The sequence below is a fragment of the Canis lupus genome, chromosome 9, assembly GCF_003254725.2.
Source record: "Canis lupus dingo isolate Sandy chromosome 9, ASM325472v2, whole genome shotgun sequence".
NCBI lineage: Eukaryota > Metazoa > Chordata > Mammalia > Carnivora > Canidae > Canis > Canis lupus.
This window is the reverse complement of record NC_064251.1, coordinates 19,538,023-19,549,173: the sequence shown is the minus strand read 5'-3', so window position 1 is coordinate 19,549,173 and position 11,151 is coordinate 19,538,023. Positions and strand designations below refer to the sequence as shown.

At 41.8% G+C, this 11,151-nt stretch overlaps 1 protein-coding gene across 3 annotated transcripts in view; it reads left to right on the top strand.

Moving 5' to 3' along the window:
* NMT1 (N-myristoyltransferase 1) overlaps nt 1-11,151 on the top strand; it is a 40,509-nt gene that overhangs the window by 6,089 nt on the left and 23,269 nt on the right. For 2 of the 3 annotated variants that reach the window (XM_025440698.3, XM_025440699.3), the window contains exon 3: nt 256-433. In XM_025440698.3, the coding sequence (XP_025296483.1) occupies nt 303-433 (131 nt within the window). In that variant the 5' untranslated portion in view covers nt 256-302. Of the gene's footprint in view, nt 141-255; nt 434-11,151 lie in introns of all 3 variants that reach the window. The other variant, XM_025440700.3, reaches the window with a different exon arrangement.

The window sequence follows — 11,151 nt, the reverse complement described above, 5'->3', positions numbered from 1 at the left end:
GCATGCCACGCGGCCGCCCCATCGCGTAGCGTCGGCCCCGCCAACCTTGGGGCCCCTCTTTCCTCAAAACGCGGCTGATCGCCCAGGACTTCCGGGTAGTGCTGGCCCCCAGCCAGGACAGCCCCCTTCATGATTTCTGGGTATTGTAGTCACTTTGTTCCGGTTTCGCGAGAATGAGGTGTTCCTCGTTACGGCTCCCTTCGCCACAAAAACTACAAAACCCAGAATAAACCGCAAGTTCCTTTCGTCCAATAGGAACCCCCTATGTAGCGAGGCGCGGAGGCCGGCTCTCGCAACTCAAGATGGCGGACGAGAGTGAGACAGCAGTGAAGCCGCCGGCACCTCCGCTGCCGCAGATGATGGAAGGGAACGGAAACGGCCATGAGCACTGCAGCGATTGCGAGAACGAGGAGGACAACAGCTACAGCCGGGGGTAACGATATCCTCGGAGTCCAATTCCCGTCCAGTCTCCCACAACCTGGGTCTCTGGGGTGCGGGGAAGTCACCGGGAGCTTAGGGTAGCCCCACCCCCACATTCTTATTGGCGGAGACATTGGGATCCTGCCTGGCGATTGGTTGCTGTCTTTGTCATTTACCAGGGCGGGTGCTCAGTATATTAAGGGCCGGAGACATTCAATACTTTTATTATATAAAAGTTCTTCTGCGTAATGTTGTTCCACTCGTGTGCTTCACCCGCGTTCAGGGAAAAGAGCATGTTGGACTGTGGTTTCCGATGGCACAACACGAGTCAATCTAACTACAGTTCAAAGGGAACGTTACTTGGATGTGTGAACAACGTGATTAGCAATAAACGAATAATAAAACATTTTGCTGCAGCTCACCTTCAATGAGGAAATAAATCAGCTTGTACAAACCATAATTATGTTGTAAAATATCACTAACAGAATCTCAAAATACAGACTTACCTTATAAACCCGACATGTAATTACTGTATGATAATGTTTTGATGTATACAGTGCCCGTTGTTCCAGATAATCCATAAGTTTCCTGAACAGTGTGTAATTAGAACTTCCAGGATCTTCCCTCTATTAACTTTGTGAAATAGCCTCAAAGCTTCAAGAAATTGAGTGATGGTGCATCTTAGACAGGGATTGGAACTGGGTTTAATACTGTATCTCCTGTACTTCAGAGTCTTGACTACTAGTAACTGTTACTTGGGGAGAAGAAATTCATCAGGCATTTAAGTGTTGTTCTTTTCCTACATCAGTTTTCATTCTCCTGAGCCACACCCTATCCTTCTTCTTTCTTCGTTTTGTTACAGTAGCTGGTACTGAAGCTCTGTCCTTGTCTAAATTTACAATTATGTTTGTTTTGTTTTGTTTTTACGTGTATGTTTTTGAACGTTAAGTTAGGAGAGACTTTTTTGGATGTATAACTTTGAGTCTGTGGAGGTCTGATTGTGTGTGTGGGGGGGGAGGGGGTAGTCCCATTTTCATAGCCATCAAGTCATTTGCAATATTAGCAGAAGTCCTGTAGGTAAAGGTAGAAGGTTGAAATCTTTGAATAAAATTAAAATACACTGTCTTGGAGAGATGGAAAAGCAAATGATTAATTAAGTAGTTTATGATCTGCTTGTGATAAATCCTTAGGTTAAAAAAACTAGCTTTTATGTTCTTTGACCAGCCTTAAGAATTCACAGGAGAGATGCCTGGGTGGCTCAGAGGTTGGGCGTCTGCCTACGGCTCTGGTCATGATCCCGCGATCAAGGGATCGAGTCCCACATCGGGCTCCCTGCATGGAGCCTGTCTCTGCCTCTCTCTCTCTCTCTCTCTCTCTCTCTCTTTCTCTTTCTCTCTCTCTCTCTCTGTGTGTCTCATGAATAAATAAAATCTTTTAAAGAAAATTCACAAGAAGAATGTAGAGGAAAAGGAAGTTTGTCAGATCTGGTTTTATGAGTGCTATAACTTGCAATAGATCTAATGTAACAAAAGCCTTGAAGTTTGAGATTGCTTTTTTTTTTTTTTTTTTTTTTTTTTTATGATAGGCACACAGTGAGAGAGAGAGAGAGAGGCAGAGACACAGGCAGAGGGAGAAGCAGGCTCCATGCACCGGGAGCCTGACGTGGGATTCGATCCTGGGTCTCCAGGATCGCGCCCTGGGCCAAAGGCAGGCGCCAAACCGCTGTGCCACCCAGGGATCCCGACTTTGAGATTGCTTTTAAAGAGGAAATAGGAAAAGGAAGAGGGGAAAGTGCACCCCTCCTGAGTAGAAATCCTAATCATAGATGAGAGAGTTGATGAATTCGAAAGTCATTTCAGAAGTGAAAGTATGGCTTTTTCTTTGCTCTGTGTGTAGTTGCTTTTATTTTTCTCTACTAAACTGTTGTCCTGACCAGCATCTGTAGCTTTTTAATTGGTTTTATATTCCCTATGATCTGTGAATCCTTTTGCAAAAAGTATTTGACAGAAAGTTCTGTGTTTTATTTATAGTACAACAAAATGATAACCTTAAGAAAAACTTTGGTGGTGTTTTGTTGTTGTTGTTGTACATGGTTATATGTGGTCTGGATGAACAAATTTATTAGCATCCCAAATCTAGCGATCTGGTAAATAAATTTGGAGGTGGCAGGTGAAAAATAAAGGACCTAGCTTGGAGGACACGCTACTTTTGGCACTCGGAATCTGAGGTGGAGTCAGTATTTCCCCACTAATTGTCAGAGGAAATGATTTGGGAAAGAGGCAGTGTAGCACGGAAAGAGCATGGATTTAGGGGTCATTCATACCTGAGTTCAAAGCCTGGTTCTGACACTTATCCTGTAACCTTGGGAAAGTTACTTAACGTCCAGTTATAGGGATTAAATGAGATGATGTCCAGAATATAGCCTGGCCCCTCCCTCCCCTTCTTCTTTCCAATCTTCCCTGTTCTTCCTTTCTCCAGCTTGTATTCTTATCACATACCTTGTTTTTTGTAGTTTTTATAATAGTGGTTAAATGTATCCAGTTCCTGCCTCACCTGACTATAAGGTGCCTGAGTAGAGGGACCATGTTTTTGAGATGCCTGGCACTTCATGGGCGTTAGTGATTACTTACTGGATGAACAAATGGCAAATGTTAAAACTCAGAGTTCAGTGTTAGTGGAGTTTCTTCTCACGGAGGGGAAGAGTGTCAGATTTGTCTTACACATTTTGCTTCCCCACGTCAGCCTCATTGTGAGCCTTTCTGCAGTTTTCTGTGAAATACCTACAGAAACCAGGGATCCTCCCAATTTGTCCTGGAAGTTTTCCCCTGTGTTTTTGGCTTCTTGAAATTTTTCTTGTCTTATTATTATTTAAAATGTTTTCAAAAGTGATGTAAAAAAAAAAAAAGTGATGTAAGAATTGAAGGGGAGCACCTGCTTTTTATGCTGATGAGTCTAATATGCAATAAAAGTTAATGATAGTTCAAGCCAACCTGTATTCCCTTTAAGGCCTTCCTTTCAGGATGGGCTCACAGTACTTTACACTAATGAAATGAGCTACATCCGTACACTGGAATAATAGGAAATACAGTTGTGGTAGTTCCTTGTGTCCCTTTGTATATAAGGTTAGTCCTTGACTTTTTGCATCATGTGTTTCTTCCATAATTAAATAAACATTTGATGTTTATTTATATTCCTATAAATATACATTTAAATACACATATATGTGCACATGCATACATGCAATGTATGTATATATTTTATTTTATGTGTTTTATATATATGTATCTTTACAGTTTCTCTATATGCTATTTTTTTAATCCACTTAACGAAAACAGGCATTTTTCCCCCAGTTGCTTGCCTGACATAAGTTATCCTGAGCAACTGAGAGTAGAGTCAGACTAAGATAATCTTTTTTCTTTTTAACGATTTAATTTATTTGAGAGAATGTGCACAAGTGGGTGCATGCATGAATTAAGAGAGAAGCAGAGAAAAAATCTCAAGCAGACTCCCTGCTGAATTCAGAGCTCCCTGGACCTGAGCTGAAATTCAGAATCAGATGCTCAATCTACTGAGCCACCTAGGTGCCCTCAGACTAAGACTATCTTATCTTAATAGTGTAGCCCCCTGCAGTTCATCATTCATCTAAAGCTTTAATTTGCTTGTTTGTTTTTAGTGAAAGGCTTTCCAAGAATTGTTGCTAAGGAATAAACATTTTTAGCTGGCAGTAGATTTTAGTTTTGGGTTAGCAAACAAGTAAAGTTTATTTGGATGATTGGAACAGGAAAAGACTTTTATATTGTTTTGTTCCTAAGATTGATTGATTGATTCATTCATTCATTCATTCATTCATTCATTTAAAAAACTTATTTACTTGAGAGAGAGCCAGCTAGGGAAGGAACAGAGGGAAAGGCGGACTCCCCACTGGGGAGGAGGCCTGATATGGGGCCTCATCCCTGAGGGGATCATGACCTGAGCAGAGGGCAGATGCCCAACCAACTGAACCACCCAGGCACCCCTAGGATTCTTTAGGATTCTTTTAGAATTTATTTTGCAATGTCATGGATACTGCTGAGATGCTGCTAAGCCATCCTTTTGATATGAATGTCGAATGTCGGTTTCCTATCCTGGTTTCTTACTCTATGGGGACAGGTTAAGATGAGTTCTTGTAAGTTTTTCTCACTAGTCCTGAGCTGTTACCTCTTATGAAGAAACTTAAGAGAAAAAAAGAGGCCTTTTTGAAAGGAAATTCCATAAAGCCAGCTTTACTTGGTTTTGTTTTATTCTTCCGATTCTCTGAGAGTGGTTCTTTCCATATTTATTTGGTGGCATATAGCTGCATCTAGCTCTTGGAAAGAAGAAATCTTTTTTGTGCCTTTTTCTTAATTTCTCCCTTCAGCTTTTGGTTTTTCAAAACTAGATCAAAGCAGAAATGAAAAGAGAAACCTCATCACTGATATCAAATAAGTGTTCTAATTTTATTTCCCAATTAAGTGGCAATTAAAAAAGAAACTAATCAAGAGCTGCTTCAAAGAGAAGAGACTGGAAAGCAGAAGAAATGAAAAGCAAATGAGAGCCTATTTCAGGGAGACTGCTGCTCATGGCACACCAGTTTTGCTGATTTTTCACATTGTTTAACTAATGTGCTCACTCTAAAATTTCCCAGCTTTACTAAGTCTGCAGTTAACCCTTTGCCTTCAGAGTCCATAGATTTGGGGACCGTAGATTGAGTAACTTTAGGAGGAGCTTTTTCAGCTCTTCTCTGTAACCTTGTCTAAAATCTCTGCCCTGCAAGCCTTTCTTCTGATTCCTCAAGGAAAGTGCTCTTGCAGTTATTGCATTTAAGACACACAAAAAAGCAACAAAACCTAAACTAAAATTCTTCGATAGGATCAGTACTTGCTTAGTAATGTTTTCTACTTCTGCTAACTTTGAGAGACAGCTGAAAAGGTTTCACCATTGTGGTATTTGATAAATGTTCTCTGTTGTTATTACTACGTTCTGGCCACTGTGCTAAGCCCTTTTCATGGATTATCTCCTAGACTTCACTTACAAAGACTGAATTAGCTTTCATAGTGAGGCTTGGGATTTGCGTCTCTACCTCTTCCTTTGACATCGTGGAGGTTCTATTGCTGGACTTGCTGGATTTCTTTTCCTACTGCCTTGAGTTCCGCCTCCTGACTGCAGCAATGTGAGTCGTGTCTTTGGATCCATTCAGTAACCCATGGACTTTCCCAGACTAGGGAGTCAGTTGGTGATGGAGATGGCTGACCCCTTTAAACTTTTCTTAATGGACAAGTATCTTTTCCTGACATCATTCTAGTGTGTGAAATTTCTGTCAGCAGTGAGTCATTGCTCAGAAAATTACTGAAAATGGTCTCTAAACAGCATTTGATTTGACCTTGGAGTTGCAAGTTATGGGGTGGCTCACCAAAGCAACCCAGAGGATGTGGAATTTACATTTCTGTCTCAGTCCCATTCTAAACAGTTTAGTATGGGCCCTGGGTGGCTCAGCGGTTTAGCACTTGCCTTTGGCTCAGGGTGTGATCCTGGGGTCCCGGGATCGAGTCCCATGTTGGACTCCTTGCATGGAGCCTGCTTCTCCCTCTACCTGTGTCTCTGCGCCTCTCTCTCTTTCTCTCTCTCTCATGAATAAATAAATAAAATCTTTAAAAAAATAAATAAAGAGTTTAGTATATCAGAGCTTTTGTGACCCCTAAAAAAAAACAGTTATCTTCCATGACAAGAGCTGACTTGTTCACCTTCAAAATTCCTGTCCCAGGAAAGGCAGGGGATGTCAGTAAAAGCAATTTTTGTAATCCCTTCCCACAACCTGCTGTTCTTTTCACAGGCCTCTCTGGGTACCTTGATGGCAGTACTAAAGTGTTTTTATTTTTCCCATCATCTATGATTTACACAGTTTTTTCTTTCACTAATGGGTGGGACTACAGATTTTGGAGTATGACTGTAAGTGAGCCTGCAGTCATAGCAGTACAGAGGATAGACATTTGAGACTGAGTCATACCATGTGCTTTGCACCCAGGTACCCTTGTATGCCACTGCACTCACCTCCTTGGGCCTTCTGAGTACCGATAGGATTTTTTTTTTTTTTAGATTTTATTTATTTATTCATGAGAGACAGAGAAAGAGAGAGAGAGAGGCAGAGACACAGGCAGAGGGAAAAGCAGGCTCCACACAGGAAGCCCGATGTGGGACTTGATCCCAGGACTCCAGGATCACACCCTTAGCTGAAGGAAGGCTCTAAACTGCTGAGCCAGGGATCCCCCCAATAGGATTATTGGTGAACATATCACACCTTGTAAGTAAACAGATTTGCAGAAAGATTTCCTGATATCCAAAAGTAGAATCAAAAGATATCAGAACCTAGGCTTTAATAGGTTTCTCTGAAAATGTTGAATTTTAGCCCAAAGAATTCCAGTTTTTAGGGGTAGAAAATAAGTGACCAAAAAGCTATGAATTTTATTTTCTGGACTTTTTTTTTCTTTGATCCCATAATCAAAACTAACCCTGTTGTCTGTATTTAAGATGTTGGAACCATTTTAAATAGTTTTAGTGGAGCTTTTTTGTTATAACTTTATAGAAATAGGACAGGTCTAACGAGGGAGAAGATGACAAATAAGAAAATTGATAATTTAATAAGAAAGTTGATTATTTAAAATCTCAACCAGTGGTTCGTTCAAAAGAGCACAGCATCTCCACACTTTCATAGACTGTTAACATACCTGTCCTATGGAAACATTATTGGAGATGATTTGCTGACCCCCTTTCGGGCTCTAGCTTTCCAGGATTTTATTTTAGTCTATTATGTTCAAAAGTGTCAGTCAAGCACGTTATCTGTTGAACTCTTAACTGTGCACTCGGTGCAACTGGAGGTGTTATAGGAAACAGCTGTATCAGATGTCCCTATGCTAGGAAATTTTTAATCTTACTGGGAAGGTAGGAAACAACACATTATATGTGAAGTATTAAATCTTTTGGGAGATCATAATCTTAGCCAGATACCATTGAGAGCTAGTGTAGTCAGAGGAGGCCTTCTGGATAAAGCATTGCTCACTCTCCTCCTGGCCTTTATTTATTTACTTACTTATTTCCTCCTTGCTTTTAATATGTGCTCCTCTGATATACAGAAATTTGTTTTAAGGCCCTGTGTGATGAAACAGTGTTCTTTTGACTTTGGAGGAGTCTCAGATAAATTCCCATGGAAACAAGACTATAGTGTTTGGGAAGGAATGGCCCAAGTCTTTAGAAATTGATGGATTGTCCCTGGGTACCAGTTGGTTAGTTGGTGACCAGTTTGTCTCACGTGTCGGGGCCTTGGTTTCCTCTTCTGTAAACAGCAAGTTAAGCTGGGTGGCCCTGAGATTCTTTTCAGCAAGCTGCTGGCTGAGCTTGCACTCCCCCACAGAACAGCTTTCTGTTCCCCAACCACGCACCCTTGAGTGGATTTTGTTACCCAGTAGGATGGAGAGGAGGCCTGTGTTATGGACCCTTACTGCTTGTCATGTTATCTGGAAGTTCTGTGCTCATGCTGCTCATCTGTCAGCGTGCCCTTCTCCCGCCCACTTCCACATCCTGGCATTGCATTCTGTTTCTAGAAATCAGCACTGAGGCTTATTTTCTATCTCCTCCCCCAAGCCTTGATTTATACCACAGCATCCATGGGATTTCTAGTTTGAATTTAGAACATCTTGGCCTTCATTAAAAAATGACATTTCTTGGGACTCCTGGCTGATTCAGTCAATAGAGCATGAGACTGTTGATCTTGGGGATAGGAGTTCAAGTCCCATGTTAAGCATAGAGCCTACTGAAATTTAAAAAAAAAAAAAAATTTAAGACTTAGAGAGCACGCACAAGTAGGCAGAGCAGCATGGAGAGAAAGAAGCAGGCCCTCTGCTGAGCAGAGAGCCCCATGCGGGACTGAATCCCAGGACCCTGGGATCATGACCTGAGCCAAAGGCAGAAGGCAGATGCTTAACTTAGAGCCAACCAGGCACTCCTCCCTCCCCAGTTTTTTAAAGACATTTTTTTAATCGCTTGTCTTCCCTGTTCCTGGCTCTGTCATTCTGCTAATTTGTCCCATATTCACTAGGTTGGTCATTAATGACTTGAGCTTATCAGCTTTAAAGTGTAAACTTCAGGGATCCCTGGGTGGCGCAGCGGTTTGGCGCCTGCCTTTGGCCCAGGGCGCGATCCTGGAGACCCAGGATCGAATCCCACGTCGGGCTCCCGGTGCATGGAGCCTGCTTCTCCCTCTGCCTATGTCTCTGCCTCTCTCTCTGTGTGTGTGACTATCATAAATAAAATTAAAAAAAAAAAAAATAAAATAAAATAAAATAAAGTGTAAACTTCAAAATTTTTATGTTAACTTTCATGTCTTTTTCCATTGTAAGGAGCCTCCTTCTCCCCAGGAAGGCAGATTTCACTGATTCTTTGCTCATTTTTTTGGAACCAAACGAACCAAAGTCAGACTTTGATTTTCTGTATTCCATGATTCTGGCCCATCTCTTTGGAGTGTGTTAAGGTGACTGGAAGGCTTAGAGCACTCTGAGATTGCTGTTTCAATTTGCAGAATCACTATACATCCTGAGATACCCACCTGCTGGGTGTGGACTTCAGGTCCCTTTAAAAATTATGCTGAATTCTTAGAGAAGGACTAGCCTGCTTCAGTGGATCGCCTGGTTTGGTTCTCCGCAAATCCAAATGGAAGCTGTTCTCTGAAATGGTGTTGGCTTCCTAGGAGGCTTCTTGAAGACTTACTCTCAAGGCCTCTGAGCTTGGTCTCTTTTGAGTAATTAGTATTACTATAATCACCTTGAAAACTAAACCCTAGGGACGCCTGGGTGGCTCAATGGTTGAGTGCCTGCATTCGGCCCAGGGCATGATTCTGGAGTCCCAGGATCAAGTCCCACATCAGGTTCCGTGTATGGAGCCCGCTTCTCTCTCTACCTAGGTCTCTGCCTCTCTCTGTGTGTCTCTCATGAATAAATGAATAAAATCTTAAAAAAAAAGAAAAAGAAAACTAAACCCTAGTGAACTCTTTGGAAATCTCTGAGTCAGTTGTCCTTTCTGGGTTGTTGACTGTGAGACATGGTGAGCTCATAATGTGTTCTCGTGGCTGTAGCTCAGTACCTAGCAGCTCTGTGAAAATGACTCTTCTTTCTTTTCACTTTCCTTTGTTCTTCATCTGTCTCTATATTTGCTGTACAAGTTGAAACAGGATTGTTGCTCAGTAGCTATGTATACAAATTTAGGACAGTACAAGGAAAATGAAATTCACTCTCTGCATTTAGTTTGGGTCTTGGAGTTTGTCAGGCATGTGTATTGATCATGCATAATAAAACAGAACAAGAGTTCAATCTAAAGATCCTTCCACAGAAACAGGTTCATGAGGTGATGGCTGCACAGAAGTGTCTCTACTGAATAGCAGAGCAAGGGCAAGAAGGTGATTTCTTAGTGATTTACTTGGAAAGATTTCTGAAGTTGGAGAAAGTAATTTCTTCTGTTTTCCTTATGTGAAAATGTGTTTAGTAAATATCCAAAAGGTTAACACACAGCAATTCTTTGCCTTGACCTTTTTTATCCATAAAATTATTGTAAAAATATGTATTTTTATGGTAACTCATATACAGGGACCAGGTAACTCATTCCATAAGCTGAAATGAACGAGGACTTATAAATTGTATCAGTGGCAGGACACCGCTTTGTTTCCTAACATCAACTGGTTTTTCAATTTTATAATGTTCCATATAATCTTGAGACTAAAGTGAGAATATGTCTGGAATTTTAAAATCACATAGAATTGTTATAGGCTGCAAATAGGCCTGTAGATGATAACAACATTGAATTACTAAGTGGAAAGAATTTTCTTTAGGCCATAAATTACTTCCTGTTTCCTGTTCTTTGCCATGGCCTTGATGGTTTTGCAGAGAGCATCTGGTTTTAGGAGTTCACCTTATTCCTCCTCAATGTTATTGGTCTTCCTTTCATAGTATGCCTTCTGTATCCCATTAAGATAATACCTAAGAGTTGCACTTGTGTCCAGACTTCATGACACTTGGACTAAAGTGACCTTCAGCCTTTTTTTTTTTTTTAAGATTTTATTTATTTATTCATGAGAGACACTGAGAGAGAAAGACAGAGACATAGAGGGAGAAGCAGGCTCTATCCAGGGAGCCCGATGCGGGATTCAGTCCCGGGACTCCGGGATCACTCCCTGAGCCAAAAGCAGACGCTCAACCACTGAGCCACCCAGGCGTCCCATGACCTCCAGCCTTTCCTGGATCTCCCTGACTTCATAGTCTCCCTGCAGCAGGGACCTTTGAGAGGCGTGGCAGATGGGTGCTGGCAGGTAAACCAGAGTGGGGTGAGGGGAAGAGTGAATGACCTAGTAGGAACTGAGGGTTATGGGCCTGGGGAAAAGTTGGGCTCAGTACCTTCTAGGTTAAGAGGCTGCTCTCACTGTAGGCTTTCTAGCATGGGAGGGACAAACTTTCTAGCATGGAAAGCCTTTCCACAGAGCTACGTCCCACAGCTGACTAGAGTTGACAATGATGCAGAAAGTTGGTGAAGTCAGGGAGATTCAGCACAGGCTGGAAGTAACTTTAGTCCAAGCGTAAGGTCATGAAGTCTGAACGCCAGCACTCCTCCCAGGAGTAGGACTAGGTACATCTCCCACAGGAAATGGCAGCTCATGCTGCAGATTGCCTTTTCCCT